At 36.8% G+C, this 23,036-nt stretch overlaps 1 protein-coding gene across 1 annotated transcript in view; it reads right to left on the reverse strand.

Moving 5' to 3' along the window:
* Positions 1-3,816: 3,816 nt before the first annotated feature.
* LOC131874948 (probable disease resistance protein At4g33300) overlaps positions 3,817-23,036 on the reverse strand; it is a 22,548-nt gene continuing 3,328 nt past the window's right edge. Inside the window, exons 2-9 of the mRNA XM_059218914.1 lie at positions 21,206-21,268; positions 20,824-20,895; positions 20,653-20,718; positions 5,952-6,195; positions 5,442-5,848; positions 4,844-5,199; positions 4,551-4,630; positions 3,817-4,430 (exon numbers count right to left, since the gene is read on the reverse strand). Of these exons, the coding sequence (XP_059074897.1) occupies positions 3,817-4,430; positions 4,551-4,630; positions 4,844-5,199; positions 5,442-5,848; positions 5,952-6,195; positions 20,653-20,718; positions 20,824-20,895; positions 21,206-21,268 (1,902 nt within the window). The remainder of the gene's footprint in view (positions 4,431-4,550; positions 4,631-4,843; positions 5,200-5,441; positions 5,849-5,951; positions 6,196-20,652; positions 20,719-20,823; positions 20,896-21,205; positions 21,269-23,036) is intronic.

The raw sequence follows: 23,036 nt of genomic DNA on the forward strand, positions 1-23,036 counted from the left end.
TTCCTTGGGAGTGTTAATGCACTCCTTCTCACCAACTAGCAACACAGTGGGACCTTTTGATCTGCCCTCTTCTTGGTCTCCTATGGACTGAATTTTATAGGTGATCCCATCTTTTTGAAAAGTATAGGCATTCGTTTCCCCATGGTGTATTTATTTCCGGTCAAATTGCCAAAGCCTACCTAGGAGTAGGTGGGAAGAATCCATTGGCAAGATGTCACACAAGATTTTATCCTTGTAGCCTCCTATAGTGAACTCCACCCAAGTTTGTTTATTCACTAGAACGTGTTGCCCCTTGTTTATCTAAGTAACCCTATAAGGATCACTATGTGGGATTATTTGTAGGTTGAGCTTACTTACTGCTTCTTCTAATACTATGTTATCAGTGGAACCTGGATTCACCAACACTATGCACACTTTACCCATAATCTTTCACTTTATCCTAAATAAGGATCTTCTTTGGCTAGGTTCCTCCTAAACCGATTCTTTGATCAAGACTCTTCTCACCATGAGATTCTCTCCATCCTCAAAATCTAAACTCACTTCTAATGCCTTCATATTTGTTGCATCTTCTTGAATATAACAAACTCTCCTCTCACCTCCTTGGGATGAAGAAGACTTCTCAGGACATCTATAGGTCGGGTGTCCAAGTTGATGGCAATTGTAGCACTTCATTATGGCAAAATAGGACCCTCTTCCTGATCCACTAGACCTTCATCTACTAGAGTTGCTAGATCCCCTTTCTCTATAGCTACTCTTGCTATTGGAATCCACACTCTGCTCTACCAGCTTATATACCCGTTGGGATCTTTGCTCTACACTTTTTCCACCATAGCTACCTCTATGACCTATTCCATCTCTTCCCCTACCTCTAACTCTGTTGCTTTGTGATTTTTTCTTTTTACTCTTATATTCCACCTTGAGTGCCAATTGATAGCACTTATGAATAGTAGTAGGACACAACAAACTCAACTCTTCTTGTATATTCCATCTTAAGCAATTCAAGTACCTGGCTACCTTAATTCTTTCATCTTCCACCACCTTAGATCTCAGACACAAGTTCTGAAATTCCTCAGTGTATTTGCTCACATCTAGTTCTCTTTGTCTCAAGTTTTGTCTCCTCTTGTGTAATTCAATTGCATAGCCTTCAGGGATATATGCTTCTTTCACCTTGGCTAGCATTCCTTTCCAAGTGGCTATTGGGTTCTTACCCTCCTTTTGTCTCTCCTCTTGGATGAACTTCCACCAAGTCAAGGTTGCTCCTCTCAATCTATATTTGGCTACCTTCACCTTTTGTGCTTCACTAATCCCATCACATTCAAAGTGATTCTCCAATCCTTCAATCCTTTCCATGACTACTTCTGGTTTCATTTTTCCACCAAAAAGTGGCATTCCTTCTAGGGACTTCCCTCCTAAGGCTTTGATGGCTCTAAGGAAAGGTTCTTCAAGTAGTATAAGATCCGGTTCAAGTGTGCCATCCTCTTCTACTACTTCTTTACCCTTCCCTTCTTTGATTTTAATTGTCACCTTCTTAGTCTTGTCTTCAACTATGTCTAGTTTTCTCTCCAACTGTTGTAGTCTTACCCGGAGGATTCTATTCTCTTCCTCTTGATCTTCTACCTTCTTGACTAACTCTACATTAGTCACCATCCTGAGGCTATTTTTGCCTACTGACTCAGTCTCTGACATGAACTGGCTTCTTCCCAAATCTTAGCTTGCTTTGATACCACTTTGATGGGGAGAGGTTCTCACAAGAGAGTTACACCTTATCAACATGCATGTAAAGATTTTTTAGTGGGCTTCCAACACTCTTCACTTGTCCTTCTAACAATTCAAGCAATCAAACTCCCTTGGAGTGCTCCCTATCAAGTTGTTTTCAACAGTTACTCTCAAGCATGACTAGGATTCACTAGAGTAAATCCAACCATTAGATCATCCAACCTCCAACATATACTTGCAGGGGTCCTAGGGGTTGTCTTATAGGTGTTTCAACTCCAATCAAATGGTTATTCAATTGGCTTTTCACCATTTTCCCATCACTCCCTCTTCTTCCTATTTTCTAGGCCTAGTAACCCTAGAGCCCCAATTAGCCCTACCTTGCCGGTTTTTGGGCAAATGCACAGAAAAATTTCAAAGAACCTACCAATACCTTTGTTTATCTGAATACCCTTTTGGAAAATTTTTTGGATCCACTAGGGTAGGCTGTCTGGTCTATCCGTACTGGTATGGATCCCAAAAATGGCACTTTTGAGGGTTTAGGGGTTAATAGTCTTCTTCAATGGGGTTTGTTTCTCTCTCCACCCTGTCACACCTCCACCTCTTCACCGAGACTCTGTCATACATCACTTTTTCATTCCAAACACTTGGCACATTCACAACTACTCATCCCTGCAAGTAAAGACAAAATTAACAATCATTTTCTTAGTTAGGCTATGACAGAGCTTGCTTAGGAAATGATGGCAAGTTGCTCTCCAACAACTTCCAGGCCATTAAAAAACATATATACACTATACAAGGGTTCCACAAGTTGAATCCCAAGGGTCATTAGGCAAAACTCAAGGGATTTCAAGTTGGAACCATGACTGGGCTCTTAAACCCTTGCTCAGATCAAGAGCAATACAATAAGAGACAATTTATAAACACACCTCAAACCTGCACAAAGAGAAGATATAAAATCTTCCAGAGCAATACAATATCAACCACTAAAACTTCATGGAATCACAATAGCAAGATCAATCCATTGTGTATGTACTGTTGCTACTAAAATGACAAAAGAATAAGGCAAAATCTGGAAATTGTCTTCAAAATCTATTCAAACTTGCTCAAGGATAATATTTCACCTATCCCTCTATCTCTATCTCCCTCTACCACTATATCTCTCCCTCTATCTATATATCACTTCCTATCTCTATCTTTATCTTTCTATGTCTTCATCTCTCTCCAACTATTTATTTTTCTCCTCCATATCTATATATTCCTCTCCCCTCTCTATCTGTCGATTTCATATCTCTGTCCTTCTCTCCATTTTCCTCTCCCCAATCTCCATCTCGATCTTCAACTCCATCTATATATCCATCTTCTTCTCTATCTATATATCTATCTCTTTACCCATCTCTCTCACACTCTTACCCTTCTATATATACCTCTTTCTAGCCCCATCTCAAGCTCTCTTGCATGCTTACCCTATTGCAAACATAAGATGAGCCTGTTTCTAATAAAATTTGATTATCTTCTCAATTCAAAGGTTTCATTTGAGTTATGATTGAGTCCTTGTAAGTGGATGCATAGTTTATTTTAAGCTATCACCTCTCAATTAAGTCCTTTGTCGCACAAACAACATCATGACCACAAATTGACCTCATGAACTACACAAATATATCCAAAAAATAAACCAAATTTTCCCCAATTAACCTTCCACACCTCTTCAGCATACCCATTGCACACCAAAGTGCAATTGCTAGTTTATATTATTTTATTAAAATAACAGTTGTAGTCAAATTACATAAATATAATTGTTATTTTTTATCTTAAAAATATATATATTTTTTAGTTATATTTTATTATGTTCTTTATTATTTAATTGTTTTAATGTTTGGTAGGGACTACAACTACAGTACAAACCTTGTTTTTATTAGACGTCATTTTCACTGTCCAATCAGTCTAGGGTAATTGCATTTGAAGTTAAATCCAAGTGACTTTGTTTAATCTCAATTAGTTATATATAATAAAAAAAATGACATATTTTTATCAATTAAAATATAACTTTTCAAGTGAATGTCAATATTTAATAGAAAAATTTGCAACGGCATGGAATTTAAGCTATAGAGGATTGCCTTCTGGATTGCAAAAAGTTTCACCTAAACTTGCTTTATCTAGAAATTCCAGCTGCTCAAGTTTTCCAATTGATGCCGGAAGCTCTTTCAGGCCTGGTAATGCTAATAATCTTAACATCCTTAGAAAACTCATATTTCCGATATTATATGGCAACTTTTCAACCAGATGGCAGTTGGTAAAAGACCAGCTCTGAGAAGAGGGCATGTGACACATTGCAAGGGGCAATTCCTCCAAGTCGCTGCAGTGGTCCAAGTTAAACTCTTGCAGCTTGGTGTCATTGAATGTAGACATTTTAACAAATCCTTCGCATAAGCTTAGAGAAAGTTTGTCTAAGTTTTGGATAACTTTGCCCTGTTTGGGAATAGTGGGTGCAACCAACCTCTCCAAGCAAACACTTCTGAGTTGAGTGAGTGAAGATAAGGCATCTAGACCTTTTATTGTGGCCCTCTCTGAACCCAAATTACATACAATCAAAACTTTGAGTTTTTTCATAGTTTTCAGAAATGGAGGAAGAAAATATTCGCTTGCAGAAAAGTGTAACACCAGAGCCTCTGTTTCTGGAAGATTCATCTCATACCAGTCATTCTCAGCCATAGAACCTGCATAAGGCAAATCACATATGCAATTGAATTAGAACATAAGAAATCTTAATATTTGTTAATAGTTCACATAGCCTGCAAATTTTGTCACTAAATAAGTATTTGGGCAAAATATCCCACCTGTGTGAATAGACACAATTTGAGCATTGACCTGTCTCTCTCTAAGCAAATCCCATTCTTCTGATAGGCCATGCTCCTTCCTGGGCATGAGTAACCTGTTTCTGTGGACAATACTGTCCTGGCATCCCACATACAAGGCTAAGTCTTGCATCACATCATGCTACGAAAAGGACAGCTCAGGGGCACATCTATACAAGATTGTTGCTTGAGTTCTGATAATTGCAACAACCAAGTCAGTCCAATGTTTGAAAAAATGAGAACATGGAAATTTATATGCAAGGAAAGACATTTACCCTTGATTGTTTGATAGATTCAGAAGATTTCTTCTTGCAAGTCCCAGTAACATAATATAGGCATCCTCCCACTCCATCTTCGGAACATAAACCCAAATGTCCAGCAGTGCATCAGCACAAATTTTCTTTTCCTTTGGAAATAACCCCAAATCTAAGAAACATTCCCTCCCAACATCATCCAAGCAATCAATACTGGTTTCCAAGCATCTAAAAACCCCTTCGCTGTGATATGAGGATAGTGATTCTCCCAGGGAAAGTATTTTCTTTGCATTCTCCCAGGCCACATGCGGTTCCCCGTACAAAGAACTTCCTACTACTTTAAGAGCAAGAGGTAAACCCTTGCATTCTTCTTGCACCTGTCAATCACAACAGTGATATTTTTATTAATTATATTATGCAATTTGAATTGTAACTTTGTACATTGAGTACTTTCAACTTCAGAGTACTTTAAGCACCAGAACAATAAGAACACCCAATAATTGCAATATACCAGAGCAAAACCCCAAACAACCTCATCATTTCCTTTCACTTGTGTTCTTCTTATTTGATTTGATAAGAAGCTTTGGGTTTATTCATATTTGGTAAGAAAATACTATACCTCTATGACTAGATTTGCATCTGTCGTACTTGGAATTGATGTCTGTCCAAATAATGACAAGCAGAAAAGTGAGAGAGCATCCTCTTTGTTCAACAATGGCAATTGATATAGCCGATTATAGGGGTTTCTGGGGATGATAGAACCGTCTCTGGTTGTGACAAGGGTTTTGTACCCACGAGCCTCAAATAGTAATTTCTCCAAATTAGCTCTGGACCAAACATCATCTAACACCACCAGCGTTGGCTTGGATTGCTTTAAAAGCTGTTGTTGAAGCTGTATATGTGCATCTTCCACATTCTGAAACTCAGGTACATTCCTCCTAAAGATCTTCTCCCATATTGTCTCTAAAATTCCCTTCAGATTTGGGGATTGTGAAACAGTGATGAAAACTATATTTCTGAAACAACCTGATGTCCACAAAAACAATTGTGTTATTAGTAAGCTACAAAAGAACAACAAAATCCTTAAGCTGGGAAAACCATCAAAAAAATGATGGATTAAAAATGTCACCTTTGATATTGGGATCATCACATAAAGTCAATGCCAAACTCGTTTTTCCACCACCGCCCATACAATGCACACCAACAATGGAGGTGTCGCTCTGGAACAAAAGCTCCTTCAAATCCCCTATGGACTTCCCCAACCCAACATCAAACATAGATTTCACAGGCAAAGTATTATGAAAAGAATATTGGTATGCCTCTCCCTTTCCAGTTCTAGAGCACACCACCTTGAAATTGAAGATATCCATTTTCTATTGCTCAAACGAAATTGTTATATAGATTTCACAAACTGTCTGCCTTTAGTGTTTCTACATTGTATGCCCTAAGTATACCCGATTCTTCTCAAACCAATGCTAAATATGTGGTTTTTACTCTATGTTTTGACTTCTTGACCTTTGCCCAGTCCAAAAGGATTGCACTAGGGCATTAGGCATCATAGTCCAATCCAAATAGGCCCAAATACAAACCCTCTAACCCTTGGAAAATGTTGATGGAGAAACAAAATTTGATGTCGGTCTTTTTTGTAATTTTCAACACATGTTTCATTAAGATAGGTATAAAAACAATCCTTATGCCCTCATTTGAAATAACTCTCAATTGCAATTCCTCAAGAATAATTCAATTCCAATCAAGCAAACAATCAAGCATCATTAAGGCAATGAAGGAGAGGTCAAGTATTCAAACTTTTAAGCTTTCAAGACAACATCCATGATCAAATTTATGTGAAGACATGCATGAGCCCTACACAGCAACATCGACCTTTATATGAATACTTCGAGGAAAAGGAGATCTATAAAGGAAGGTATTATGATTCAAATTGAGCATTTATTTCTAGATCTAACCTTTAACCTGCAAGGGTAAGCCCTCTTTTCTATTTCATTCATCATTATAGAGTTAGTTCCAAATCCAAGGTTTGACCTAGACAAATCCCTATCAACCCAACAACATATTTTCCTCTCTTGTGTACATGCAAGTTGCAAGTTCATCAGAGAACAAATACAGATCCAAAAAGTGTAGACTAAGACAAAAAGAACTAGAGTTTGAAGAAGTGAAAAACCCTTGACAATGGCAATCATTCATTGAATAGTGTTAAAAAAAAAATTGAAACTTTAGGATAATATTAAGAGTAACTTTCTGATCCTAAATCTATTATCAATATCTGCATCTAACACCTATAGGACTAAGTCACCTAGCCCCATAGTTAATTATTGACCATTTTGGGCTCAAATTTAGGCATTGGTTCATCTCTGACTCTCATTTCCAAATCTATACTCAATGTCTACATATTTGATATGTACCTATATCATCTCCTTCCCTTGAGTTGAAGTGTATGTACCTATATCATCTCCTTCCTCTAAGCCTTCTTCTCTTTCTCCATCTTCTTTTTCTTCTTCATCCTCTTCTTAATGTTATTTCTCCTCCTCTTCCTTTTCTTCTTTATTTTGTTCTTCCTCTTTTGTCTTATATTGATTTCCATCCTCTTGTTCTTATTCTTCATCTTTAGGATCTCATATAAGTAAAAAATCTTGTTCTAGTTTCTCCAGAAAATAAATATATTGTCTAACTTCACCTCTTGCACACAAGTAAAAATATAATTTCCATGCACTCAATAGATAACCTTTCTATCAAATTCAATTAACCCATCTTTGATATGACCAATACACAATGTGGCTGGCTTCAAATTTTAAAATAAAATTAATAGACCCAAGATGATTTTTGATGAGCTTTTCAAAAAATGTACAAAATTATAAAAAAAAATCCTTGATTTATAATCTAGAAGGTAAACTTATGAAAAATCATAAAATTACAATAACTCACAACATATTTATGATAGAGACTAGTTTTTGGACTATAGCTTCCCTATATGATCCCCAAACATCAATGAAAAATGATAATAAATTAAAAGACTAGGTTTTTGTGCACCTTTGCCAAAATCATAGCTCTAATACCACTTGTTATGAACTAACTTGCATAAGAGAATATAATATGAAATATGCTACAAATACTTGATAATAATATGCCACATGGCAGGGGTCTGACAATAGTCTTCAACAAGAATGCAATACTTAGTATAATGATAATAACCAACCTTTTCCTCTTATATATATCATAATTATGTCAATGAAATCACTCTGGTTGACTTAGATAATAGTATATATTATTTAGGATTACATAAATAATTAAATAAAAATATAATAATGATAATATAACTTAATTAAGAGTTAAGGTAGGCACAAGCTGACTACTATTAACACAATACACACTATAGGGTTAGGGACATATCAATTTTAGATTAAATCTACAGAAAAAATTGTACCCTTATATTATGAATTAGGAACAAATTTTCCTTAATCTAAGCATGGTTTGCAGATTGCATGTTAACTTAAGTAAAAATGATTTATTTTAATGGCATTAGAACCACGTTATACTGAGCATATTTTAGTGTTGTGAGTTGATACCTTTGAATCCACCAAGCTAGGTTGTTTAGCTACTTATAGAGATCCTTGGAATGGAGGATAGACCCCCGGTGTAGTGTAAATACACCAAATCCTCTTCCTAATTGTCAATTGGCAAAATTAACCCTATGAGGTTGAGGATGGACCTCTGATGTAATATGAGATACATCGAATCCCCTTCCCAATTCCCCATTGGTGTACTATGTAATGCACTAATATTCCTTTCCTATTTGAGATGCATTGTAGGTGATTTTTAGTTAGGCCTTGTGTATGAGCTAATCACTATTATACTATTGATGTGTGTATAAGCCACTCACTATGTATTTTTTATGTATGTTGGAGCTAGTCACTATATAATGTGATGTATGTTAGAACTACTCACTATATATATGTGATGTATGTTAGAGCTAGTCTCCAAGTGTGCATATTTGATGTATTCTCAAGTCAATCATAATGAGAATTTAAAGATTATGAAATGATATGACCTCTATGTATTTATTAAATTTGTACACTACTAATTAATAATGTTTAGTATGGCACCAACACTTGATAAAAAATAATTATCATTATGGTATGATTAGACTAAATTTAATAGCTTATGCTCAATGAATATTCATGGTTTAAAGTGATATTAGAGATCTCATATATAAGAGGAGAGAATGAAGTCTCTTTAATATTAATGTGCAAATTATGAAGCATTTGATTTCTCAAGGAGATATCATGTAGGTAGGATCATCATGAATGAACCCATCAAGGTTTAGGTCTAGGTCTAGTGATGACCCTAATCTTGAGAGTTTGCCACTTCCACGCATAAGCATAAAAATCACGATGTTGAGTTGACAATACCAAGGTGAATGGAAAAGTTATGATGTCAACACTTCTAAGCTAAAGGGAGAAAACTTGGTTGATTGAATTGATAATTGTTGCTAATCGAATTAAGAAATATTATGAGTGAAATAAGAATTTTACATAGAGTCCAAAAGGCTCGAAAACTATGAGAAGAGTATATATTGAATTTGAATAAGCAAGGGGTTTCCTTCCAAATACGTGTCAATTTGCTGCATTCACTATTCATAATATTTAATCACAGTAATAGATTTGGCCGCATTGTTGCTTTGTTGTACAATTTTTTGAATTCACTCATTGCTCAGTCAAGAAAGTCATTTACCTTTTTCAATTTATTACGTGATGGAAAGTATTGATTGTTCATTTTAACAGATGAAACATTGTTTCCACCATGAACGATTGTTTCTAAGGGTACCATAATGTTTATGCGTGTTGGGAAAGGATTGATAATTTTTATTCCTTTTTTACATCATTTTCTTTGAACTTGTTTCGTTTTTTCTTATATTTTCCTTAGATTATTTCTTTTTTCCTATGTTTTTTTCTCACATTTTCCGTAAATTATTTCTTTTTCCCTACGTTTTCCCTTCTTACGTGACGTTTTTATAATTTTGGTAATTAATTATTTTTTAATATATTTTTTTAACTTAAAAAACTTTAACATATATGTTCTTCAAGGTTGTCTAATACCTTTTTGTTTTATATACAATTATTTTATTTAAAAAAAATAAATTTCTATATTCAATTTTTTTAATGTTTAATTTATATTTTTTTGTATTTTTTAATGTCATTTTTTTTTGGGTGTTTTTATTTTATTACTTTTTTTTCGTTGTGTTCCATTTCTTGTTTGAAACTTCGAAAGATATTCTAACTTGAGAACTTTGTGTGAATAGACAGTTTGACATTATTTAAAATCAAATTTCTACCTATAAGTGATGGAAATATTTGTGCAAATTTATTTTTCACCATTAGCAATACTCCAATTTTGTGCGGGCTTGGAATTTTCTTTTGTTAGACATCATTTTAACTGTCTTGTCCAATCAATATAGTGCGGTTGCATTTGAAGTTAAATCCACGTGACTTTGTTTAATCGTCAATTAGTTATGCTATATTTTTATCAATTAATATATAGCTTTTCAAATGGCTGTGAATATTTAATACTAAAATTTACAATGGCCATGGAATTAAAGAAGAGGACTGCCTTCTGGATTGCAAAAAGTTTCACCTAAACTTGCTTTATCATATTTCCCTTGAGAAACTCCTATCCATGACATCCTTGTCATTTTCTTGATCTTATCTTTTTATCATTTGTCAAAAAATTCCATCACCTTTGTCCACTCACAACAAGGTTTAACCACCATCCTACAACTATAAATAAAGTTATCTAAAGTTGTAAGAGATATCTAATGCATATCTTAGATATCAAGAGAACTCTACAAAGTCTTATATCTATATTTGTACTAATAGCAATAAATCTTGTTGGGTTTTATTGGTAACCAAGGGAAATCAATAGGGGCAGATAAATGCCCTGAAGCTTAGCTCTACTATAGGTAGGGAATCTATATCATTATATTATATTTTAATTGAATAATCATTTTAAAAATATATGTTAAATTAGAAAGAAAAAAATAAATATATGACAAAATGAATATAAATGGATTATGGATGAAATTATGAATTGAATTGAAAATATATTCAATTTGAAGGTAAATGTCACCTTTTCAGAGTATTCTCTCTCTCTCTCTCTCTCTCTCTCTCTCTCTCTCTCTCTCTCTCTCTCTGTGTGTGTGTGTGTGTGTGTGTGTGTGTGTGTGGTACAGGAGCACCCTTCCAAGCTCTCCCTCCTTCTTGTTTTTTTGGTATTATGCTTCTCATGAAGCCATTGTAAATGAAATAATGAGCCAAGTGCTCATAGGTTCTAGTTAGGGTCCTAGTGGAGATCTTAGGGGTCATAAGTCAAGATTGAGATTTTCTTGAAAAGGGAGGGTATGTGTGTCTTTGTGGTGTTTAAGGGTCCTTCATAGCATGGTGGTGTCCTTAGGTTGGCCCATTGTGGGTTTAGGAGTCATGAAAAGCAACATTGGGAAAGTTGCTCAAAAGTTGCAAAAGTTGCATGACAACTTTTAAAAGTTGTCAAGCAACTTTTCCACCAGGAGGCCAAAATCCTTAGTTTGGCATAGACAAACCTAATATGGGCACATAGACCGAGGCAAAGGTGGTATAAGTATTTTCAAACCCTAAATGCATGGGTTGGATGTAAGAGATTGTACGGCCCAAGCAAGAAGAGCTTGACTGTGGCTGTTTGTTGGTTACCAGTCAGATTGAATGAAGTTACCGGGCAAGTAAATGGATTTAACTGCACGCAAAACTATGTGAAATTTATTCTATGGTGTAAATAATTTCATTGTGAGTGATTATTTTAGGTTTTTGTTTTCCGTTTGAGTGTGTTTGTAAATAGTTTGTAATTTGCAGTCTCACTATCCAGTTTTGGACTGGTTGTGCAAATGAAGTCATAACTCCATTCCCCATTGTGGAATCACCATGAAACCATGGGGAATGGAAGTGAAGACCCTATACTATAGTCCCATGCAAGCAGGGCCCTTAAAAATGCAGGAAGGCCAAGCAAAGACCCACTCCTAGGTGAGACTAGACAATGCCCGGTTAGGAGAGGTCAAATTGCAGAGGTCTTGGAGAGCAAGGTTGTTTAGCGGAAAGTGCATCCTTTGGAGGAAGTGTAGAGGAGTGAGTGAAGAATAATTGGTGTGAAGGATGAGCCTCCACCAATCCAAACAAGGTGGCTAAAATTCAAAACACTCACTGTGACCCAGGCAGACCCTAAAAACCCTCACAAAAACCCTTGAAAACCTTAAAATCCACCTAGGACAGTGTACGGACACTTGGAGGCCTAATACCTAGAAAATCCTTGAGTCCTTGCTAAATGAATGGTATTCCTTTTTGGGAGATTGGGTTGTTTGTGCATCGTTTGAGAGAGGGAGCTCTAAAAGACCGATTAGGAGGCCTAATTGGTCCTAATCCTTGTAGCCCTATTTGAAGGCAAAAACACAAAATAGTGAAATTGGTAAGGGTTCGAAGGCTTGAAACCTCTTAGGGGATCATGAATGGGTGAAAATACCATGAAATAGACCTAATACAACCTTGCTAAGACCTTGGAAGGTGTGGAACAAGCCTAGGCCTTATTAGCCATAGTAAGGGGTTTTGAGTCTCATGAGTAGGTGAGACCTTAGGAGAAGTATTGCAACTCATTGGTGGGTGGATTGGGCATGGTCAGGGGATTCCTCAAGAAAAGGGAAGTCCTAGAGACCCTAGGGTGTGTAGAGAACACCAGGTGATCCAAGGAAAGGATCCAAGAGCATAGACTAGGCTAGTCTATCCCTAACCCCATCCCATCACTCTCTCTCTCTCCCTTTTCCACCCTCTCTCTCCCTCTCTCTCCCTCTCCACCCTCTCCCTCCATCCCTCTCTCTCTCCCTCTCCCCCTCTCCCTCCTCACTCTTTCCCTCCCCCTACCCCCTTTATCTCCCTTACTTTATATTGTTGTATTGCAATTAGGTCTGTCATGTAGTGGTCACCATTTGGATGAACAGTAGACCTAATAATCCCAAGGTCCACAACTTGAGCAACAAAGGCTATTCTTTCCTTGATATTCTTATCATTTGAATCAGTGTACAAAACCCATTGTGCATCATCCCTCAACCACACTCCTATCGTTGGGCTTTGGGAAATCTTTTGTAATGCACATTTTTTCTTTCTATTTTGTTCCCGTGCAATTCTCAGAATACTAAGAGCCACACAATAGAGTTATTTCCAAGCTGACAATCTAGCTAATAGTCTCAAATAAATATTCTCACATTTTGCAGTCATGTCAAATAAATAAGAGTTATTTAAAAGATTTGTGTATAGATATTTTAGTAATGATAATTAAAATTTAATGTCTCTCTCTCCCTCTCTCCCTTTTCCATCCTCTCTTTCACTCTCCCTCTCTCCCTTTTCCATTCTCTCTCTCTCTCTCTCTCTCTCTCTCTCTCTCTCTCTCTCTCTCTCTCTCTCTCTCTCTCTCTCTCTCTCTCTCTCTCTCTCTCTCTCTCTCTCCCTCCCTCCCTTTTCCACCCTCTCCCTCCCTTTTCCATTCTCTCTCTCCCTACCTCTCCCTCCATCCCTCTCCTTCTCCCTTTCTCTATCTCCCTCTCTCCCACTCTCTCTCACTCTCTCTCTCACTCTCTCCCTCTCTCCCTTTCTCAGTCCCTCTCCCTCCATCCCTTTTCCACCCTCTCCCTCTCTCCCTTTTTGATTCTCTCTCTCCCTCCCTCTCCCTCTCTCTCCCTCTCCCTCTCACCCTCCCTCTCTCTCCCTCTCCCCCTCTCCATCCCACTCCCTCCCCCTCTCCCTCTCCCTGCCTCTCTCCCTCTCCCTCCCTCCCTTTTCCTTCACATTTTATTTACTACAAAAAGTGTGTGCAAGGTACTGGGACTATTAGTTCATTGGTTTGCTAAACATTTTTAAGGCCTGACAACACGTACGGGGTCTTTATATGTTAAAATCCCATACGAGGTACCAAGAATATTAACGTTAGTCTACAAACATTTTTAGTGCCTAACAATGTGTACGCGGTACTGGACATTTTTAGAATTTTATTGAGGCTAGACATGGTAAGGGAGAGCACGATGGTGCAGAAGCATGAGTAAAAAAAGTCCTATCTACAGAATAAATGAAGTATGAAGGTAGTGATGAGTTGATAGATGCAGAAATAATTGTGTGATGGTGTAACTCTACGATGGGTCCAGGTAATCTAGGTACATCAATGGTTCATAGATATTTTTGGTTGATCACTAAATCTAACATTGAAAACTATCTATATTGTTGTACAGTTGCAGGATCGAGTGACATGCACTCATTTGTGAGTTTAAATGCATGTTCCCTAGTAATTTATATGAGACAGATGGTATGGTTTTTCTCTTCGTACATGTATTTTTGTGGGAATAATTTGAATCAAAAGAGTGGGTTGACAAATGGTCTTGTAGACCATTGGTTCCCATTGATACATATCAGATTCCCAAAGTACTACATTTGAGCCAGATGGAGACATCAATGGATTTTGACCATGTATCCAACCTAGTGGATTCAGGTGATTTTTTGAGTTAATTTTTTTTGCAAGTATTCTTTTTGGTTCATTTTGTTGTACATCACACTTTATTTTTGGTATTAATTATCACTATATAAAATGTAGGTCATTTGTATTTAGTTGTTGTAGAAGAGAACAATGAAGAAGGAACAGATTAATTTGTGTGTTGCTGTGTTGAGCCTAAAAGAAAATTGACAATCACAATCGTTGATGGAGAGGGTATTGAGTACCCAATAGGGTTTGTTGTCGTGACATGAACATGGTTTAGGAGATACCCTATCAATAATTTTGATGTTTGGTTGTTCGAGGACTTTGAAATACATAGACATATTCTTCATTTCTCTAACCTTGTTGTTGCATCAAATATTCATTTGATGAAGTATCATGGAAGACCTCATAACAAGATTTTATGGAAAGTTCATGAATTTGACCATGAAGCAATACTTGACACAATACGGGTTAGAGCCGATCATGAAGGGTCACTTGATTGATTCTACGGTTCATAGTAGAATGATTTTGAGAATTTTGTATATATCATTGACAAAGTGTTCTATATTCATTTTTTGTATATATAAATGCCCATGAGCTGATTTGTACATGTTTAGGGGCATAATTTTGTATATTTAAATGGACATGAGCTGATTTGTACATATTTAGATGCCAAATTTTGTATATTAAAATGGCGATGAACTGAATCACACATATTTAAATACCAAATTTTATATAAAATCCCATGAGATGATTTGTAACACATTTTTTGTATATTTAAATAGCCAAGAGTTTATTTGTCCATATTTAGAGGCAAATTTTTGAATAATATGTGACACAGTTTTGTGACATATTTAGAGAGAGAGAGAGAAGGAGGGAAGGGGGGAGAGAGAGAGAGGGAGAGAGAGAGAGAGAGAGAGAGAGAGATAGAGGGAAGGAGGGAGAGGGGGGAAGAGAGAGAAAGAGAAAGAGAGAGAGAGAGAGAGAGGAGGGGGAGGGAAGGAGGGAGAGGGGGAGGGAGAGACAGAGACAGAGTAGGGGGAGAGAGAGAGAGAGAAGGAGAGAGAGAGAGAGAGGGAGAGGGAGAGAAGGAGAGAGGGGGAGGGAGGTAGAGGTAGAGGGAGGGAGAGAGAGAGGGGAAAGGAGGGAGAGTAAGAGAGAAGGAGGGAAGGAGGGAAAGGGAGAGAGAGAGAGAAGGGGGGGAAGGGAGGGAGAGGTAGAGGGAGGGAGGGAGAGAGGGGAAGGAGGGAGAGGAAGAGATAAAGGAGGGGAGGAGGGAGAGAAAGAGACAGAGAGAGTGAGGGAAGGAGGGAGAGGGAGAGAGAAGGAGAGAGAGAGGGGGGGGGAAGGTAGAGAGAGGGAGAGAGGTAGAGGCAGGGAGAGAGGGAGAGAAGAGGGGGGAGGGAGGGAGAGAAGAAGGGGTATGGAGGAAGGGAGAGGGAGAGTAGAGAGAGAGAGAGAGAGAGAGAGAGAGAGTGAGAGAGAGAGAAGAAGGGCTATGGAGGAAGGGAGAGGGAGAAAGAGAGAGGGGGGAGAGATGGAGAGGGAGAGAGAGAGAGGGGGAGAGTAGGGGGAGTGAGAGAGGAGGGAAGGAGGGAGAGAGAGAGAAAGAGAGAGAGAGAGAGAGGGGGGGGAGGGAGGGAGAGATAGAGGGAGAGGGAGAGGGAGAGAGGGAGAGAAGAAGAAGGGAGGAGGGAGAGGAAGAGAGATCGAATCCAGGACACAATATGACCCTTAGAACACAATATGACCCCTAACAACATCTAAGGGATCATAAAGTGTCCTAAGTGGTCATATGACACTATATTATCCCTAAGCACACTATAGAACCTATAATAACACTAAATAGTGTCTTAAGGGGTCATAGAACACCATATGACCTTTTAGAACACCATATGGTGTTGTTATGGGTCATTGGTGTTCTGAGGGCTCATATGGCATCCTATGACCCCTTAGGACACCATATGGTGTTGTTATGGGTCGTATGGTATCGTAAGGGGTCATATGGTGTCCTAAGGGGTCACAAGACACCATATGACCTCTAATGACACCTAAGGGGTCATATGGTGGGCTAAAAAAATGATATATTAAATTTAAAGTTATGAATAAAACATCATATAATAGAACAATAGTAGTTTAGTTTTGATATAGCTAAGTTAGACCATTGTCAGCATAAGAGAGACTCCAAGCGAACAAAAAATGAGGCTTCACTAAAAAGCAAGTGTAAGAGCTTGACCTAACCCTAAGAGTACTGCCTAAGCTCTAAAACATATGATGCTATTAAATTTGCAAGGTTATAGGACTGATCTTGATTGTGACTATAGGAATTACAAAAGAAGAGAATGAGGGAGGGAGAGAAGAAGAGAAAGAGGGATGGGGTATGCAGGAAGGAATAAAGGGAGAGAGAGAGAGAGAGAGATGGGTATGGAGGAAGGGAGAAGGGGAGAGAAAGAGAGAGAGAGAGAGGGAGAGGGAGAGAGGGAGAGAAGGAGTAGGGAGGGAGAGGAAGAGAGATCGAATCCAAGACATAATATGACCCTTAGAACACAATATGACACCTAACAATATCTAAGGTGTCAGAGGGTGTCCTCAGGGGTCATATGACACTATATTATTCCTTAGCACACCATAGGACCTATAACAACACCAAATAGTGTCCTAAGGGGTCATAGAACACCATATGACCCTTTAGAACACCATATGGTGTTGTTATGGGTCATTGGTGTCCTAAGGTGTCATATGGCATCCTATGACCCCTTAGGATAACATATGGTGTTGTTATGGGTCGTATGGTGTCTTAAGCGGTCATATGGTGTCCTAAGGGGTCACAGGACACCATATAACCTCTTAGGAAACAATATGACCTCTAATGACACCTAAGGGGTCATATGGTGGGCTAATAAAATGATATATTAAATTTAAAGTTATGAATAGAACATCATACAATAGAACATCAGTAGTTTAGTTTTGATATAGCTAAGTTAGACCATTGTCAGCATAAGAGAGACTCCAAGCGAACAAACAATGAGGCTTCACTAAAAAGTAAGTGTAAGAGCTTGACCTAACCCTAAGAGTACTGCCTAAGTTCTAAAACATATGATGCTATTAAATTTGTAAGGTTATAGGATTGATCTTGATTATGACTATAGGAATTACACACTTGATTTCTTTCATGGGTATGTACCGTTCCAAGTTGTTTGATAAGTGATGATCATCATATACTACCACTGCCATGCATCCAACAAACTTTAATTTCTTTAGGTGACAGGCATTGTGTAACAACATGGGAACTCTCGCATACCCACCACTATCATTCTCTAGGACATCATCTGTGCTACTCTCCCTCTTTCTCTTCCTATCGGTTGTTTCCTTCTGAAAAACATATTGCAGGTACTCTAACTCATCATGTTGCTTTGTTGACACTATTTTCCACATCTGCTCTGCTCATTAAAAACACATTTGAGAAGAATATTGCTACAGGTTTCCTTGTTTGTCACGATAATGCACCTGTGGTTCAATTTCAAACCCTATTCCTCGTATTCAATATACACACACAAATCCATCAGTCAATTTTCTTAGGAGAGCATACATGATAATAATCAAAGAGGAAAGTTGCTGACAAGAAATAAATTCACTTACTTCTATAGAAGTGCAAACACAGTTGCATTGGGTATGGAGGGAGGGAGAGAAGAAGAGAAAGAGGGATGGGTTATGGAGGAATGGAGAAGGGGAGAGAGAGAGAGAGAGAGAGAGAGAGAGAGAGAGAGAGAGAGAGAGAGAGAGAGAGAGAGAGAGAGAGAGAGAGAGATGGGGTATGGAGGAAGGGAGAAGGGGAGAGAGGGAGGGATGGGGTATGGAGGAAGAGAGAAGGGGAGGGAGGAAGGGAGAGAAAGAGGGAAGGGGTATGGAGGAAGGGAGAGAGAGAGAGAGAGAGAGAGGGGGGGGGGACCTTATATGCATTTGAGAGGGGGAGACAATACATTTATGTGTATACATATACTTAATATATTATATATTATTATATACATATATATATATTATATATTATTATGTACATATATATATTATATATTATATGTATATACACATATTTTATATACAATATCATATTATACACATACTATATATTACATATATTATATGTATATACACACATTATATATACAATATCATATCATACAATAGTCCGCGTACGTGTTGTTTATAGTAAAAAGAGCGTGTACATGCTGTTTATAGTAAAACGACCGCATATGCGCTTCTTACACCATAAGTACCCTATACACGCTTTTGAATTTTTAGGCTTGGAAATAGGCCTAGATGACAAAATTGCAGTTTGGAAGTTTGATTTCCCTCTATTTCTCTCATTTTTGACGTGTTTTATTTTATCAACTTGGTTTATCGACTTTGTCATCATCAAGTTTACACTTCATCAAGTGGGTATTTCTAAAATTGCCACCATATTTTCACCCATCTTCTGAGTTTTCTAACCATATAATTTTTTTTAAATTTGAACAACAATGACATATTGTTATTGAATTTCTTTTACCAATGTCTCCATTGTTCTCATAGACATAGGTGCACCATTTTTTTAATAACTTTTGATATACTTATCCAAATTTTAAAAACTTTATATATTATTGTAGTCCACTTGATTCTTTACAATTTAAAAAAAAAATTGTATTTTCAATTTGTTTAGTGCAACTTATGCTTTGTGCATGAATAGGTACCTAATTTTCAGGATGTGCTCAATTGGAAAAATCATTCAAAAAAAATACTCAACAAAAAATTACAAAAAAGTACACATCTTCTAGTGATCACTCTTAACTATCTTTCTGCCAAAGGATTTGTCAAAATACTAAATCTAACTATGACTTTTTTGATGCGTACGTCAGACATTGTGTTATGTTTTTCAGAAAAAATCCGAGTCTTTTTTTCGTGCACGAAGGATTTGACCCCCTTAATCTTATCCAATTTTGAAAATTTTTAGTAGTTTGGAAACTAGATTCAGAGTACTACAATATTTGTTCTTTGATTATCTTCATATCTTGAGTGGATGACTTTCAAATTTTGCCTCCAAGTTCAGGTTCACCTAATTTCAGAAAAAAAGTGTCCACTTATACCCCTTTTTTACCACCATCTTTGTGCACTTACCCTTATATTCATATTGTTGATTACAAAGGAAAATATTCATTTAACTTTATAAAAGGGCAGCCACCAAATACAACGAATACACAATACTGAACTCAATACAAGGGGTTTTGTAGGGTTAATTCAATATTTTATAAAGTTTATCAAATCATATTCCACAATTGCAATGTTTAATATTATAGATTTTCGTTGTTTATATTCATATTTTTTATTACATAGGCAAATAATCATTTAACTTTATTAAAGGCGAGTCACCAAATACAACGAATACACAATAATGAACTCAATACACATTTATTGGATCAAATATCAACATTAATATATATCAAAAAAGGCATGTCCAAATCAATATACAATAAAAACATAGAATATATCTACATGCATTGGTCATTCAATGACCACAACTAACACTATATGATCCTATACTTGTGGTGGATCATCAAAATCAAGCCTCTTCGATGCAGTACATGGCTCTGTAGATGGCTGTAAAAACACAATTCAAAAGCCAAGTTAAAATGATTTTGTAGAAATAAGTTCACAATTATCAACATAACAATGCATTTAACTATAATTTCTTTGCAATTGAAATGTAGATTACCTCATCGACTGATCTCAGATCTAATGTCTTCGCTCTCTTCTCCTTGTCAGTCTTAGGAGTTTTCTTGAACACAAACTTCAAAGGCTCCAAGTTATGGCCAAACCAGAAAGGGGGTTATTGTAGATTAAATGTACAATTAATACAATGCACTAACATATATACATCAAAAACACTAAAAATCTATAATATGATAACAAAAGTGTACCAGAGCTTGAGATGCTTCTCCAATAGACCAAGGAGGGCTCATCATTGATGGAGCAATTGTTGCTATTACCTATATGAAAAATGATGAAAGATTGAATACAATTAATATAATCACAAGTATTGTAGGTTAAAAACAATTAATGTAATATATCAAACAAAAGTGTACCGGAGCCTGAGATGCTTCTCCAGTACATGGAGGAGGGTTCACCATTGATGAAGCAACTATGGATATTTCCTGTATGAAAATATGATAAGATTATAATTTATCACATGTTCACATGTACATGTGCATATAATCATCAAATCAAGAAAATAAAGTAGAGATACATACCTTCACCCTCTCTTGATCCTTGGGCGTATCAAGTGCTTTCAACATATCTGCATAGCTCAATGACCACTATACATATAAAACATACAAAAAACACTAATCAATCTACAAATCCCAACTAAGATAATTTCAACCTTTTCAAACAATTATACAGCTAAAAATGTGTTCAATTACTTTCTTCCCACGTTTTAGCATCCTCAAGGATTTCTTTTGTTGAGGATAAGGCCTAGACATGGAGGGGGCACCCTAAAAAACAAAATTAACATGAGATATTAGTACAGGTAATATTAAACATAATTTAATAAATATAAAATGAAATGACTTGCATATTCCATCAAAACAATACATAAAATACGGTGTACAAAATATGATACCGTATAGCCTTGTAGGCCAAAATCAATCGTTGAGAGTGTGACATCATCAATCTTGGACATTTGATACCTTGACAATGGCTACAAACAAAAAATTGTTAAGGATTAAAGAGACTTAGTATATCTTGTAATTTTTTTGAATTCAAGGTGTACTATTCTATTTTAACATGTTACAAAATTTATACCTCAGACATCGAAGTTGTCGGTGCAGTAATTGCGAGAGGAATATTAGATACCACTGCTGCATCCTGAAATGCATATTATTTGTATCAATTTAAATTGATCTATAAATGAAAATTAATTTACAATTACAAATTTTAAGTGACTGATAAATAAAATTCTATAAATTCAAATCAACACACCTATTTATGTGGCTGACTGCCAAACAACATGTCCATCAACTCATCCATTAGTGCCACATCCTCAGTCGTGCGAGTCTGACATCTACTCCCACAAATCATGCACAAATGGGATGTGGATCCATCTGCAGTGGCCTTGTCATCCGTACCTATGCATATCTCTGAGCAAGTGGCACACACATGTTGAATGGGCTCACTAGCACCACCTTCAACAACTAATGGCTCATCAATCAGTACAAGAGGGTGTGCTAACTATGTCCCATATTGGATGATCACATCAATCAATGTTGCGGCTGCTTGAAGAGTGTGTAGCTCCATCAACTATTTCAGGTCTATTGGGACAATCAAATACACCTTGGGTTTGGGTGTTAAGGGGCGATGAATCTCCTGGGCTACTCGCCTACGGGCTCCAGGTCTATCTTGGTAGATCTGCCATTTCTACCATGGAATTCTCTCATGTGAAAATAATTAGGTAGCGCATTGAGGATAAACTCACAGTATACTTTCCTCAAAAAATACAATGGCAGCTCAAAATTATTAAAAGGTGGTTCATTAAAGACCATCCACCACTTCTACCAAAAAAGATTCTTCATCTGCATATTGGTACACCAATGTATGGGAAACCTCTTTGCATTAAGAGGTAACGACTCGCCAGTTTTAGGATCAACAAAAAGGTCACATATGTGTTTTTAGTAATGTTTTTGTTTTTCCCTCCGTCATAATATAACTCACTAGCATAATATTGACAACAACTATCCCTATAGTTTCCCCATTTTGTAATTTGAGTGGAAACTGCAATGGCACCACTAGCTAATGTTTCTAGGCTAGTGGCGAGGGCTTTATGATGCTCAAGCTCAAATGTTTTCAATTTATTAATCAGTCTATTTATTTTAGTTGTGTTTTTCCCTAATTGATTAAGCAATTGCTCCTGTGTATTAGGTGTACAATCAAAAGGAGGAGTTGGATGTGTATTCTATGGGTTTTATTTGAGGTTTTGAGGAGGTGCATCTTGTTGTTGTTGTTGTGGATTTTCAGAATTTGATTTGTGTAGCAAAAAAATAAGAAATAACTAATCAAAATAAACGAATTTAAATTTAAAATATAAAAAAAATTGATCAAATGCGAAAGGAAAATAAAAATCAAGCAAAACCAACCTTGATCCATGGTGTTTGGGTGAGAAAAAGGGGAGCCTGTGTGTGGTTTAGTGAGAAAAATTTCAAATTCTCAATTTGCGGCTGCATGAAAAATAAGACATAGTTGGACGAAAAAAATATATTGACAGGTACCGCGTACGACATTCTAAGTCCTAAAGAACTGTGTGTGTGGTCATTTTTATAAAATAACCTCGTACATGCTTTTGTCCCTTTAGGCTCAGGGACAACAAACCTTAGTGCATACAGTGTGATTTGAATTTTAAGTATCACGAACACGGAGCCTATTTTTTCAAGTTTTTTTAGGTGTGTGTCCACTTTTCTACACACCATCTTTGTGCACTTACCCCACTATTTAAATTTAATAAGGACAAGGAAGTTAGACAAATTCTCTATTGGTTCTGGCACTTCAGGACTTTGAATAAGTTTCATCCTCTGTTCAAGATAGAATCAGATAAAGAAAGTTATAAGGATCTTATAACCTCCCCCTTAATCTCTCATGAATC

The sequence above is a fragment of the Cryptomeria japonica genome, chromosome 4 (genome assembly GCF_030272615.1).
Source record: "Cryptomeria japonica chromosome 4, Sugi_1.0, whole genome shotgun sequence".
NCBI lineage: Eukaryota > Viridiplantae > Streptophyta > Pinopsida > Cupressales > Cupressaceae > Cryptomeria > Cryptomeria japonica.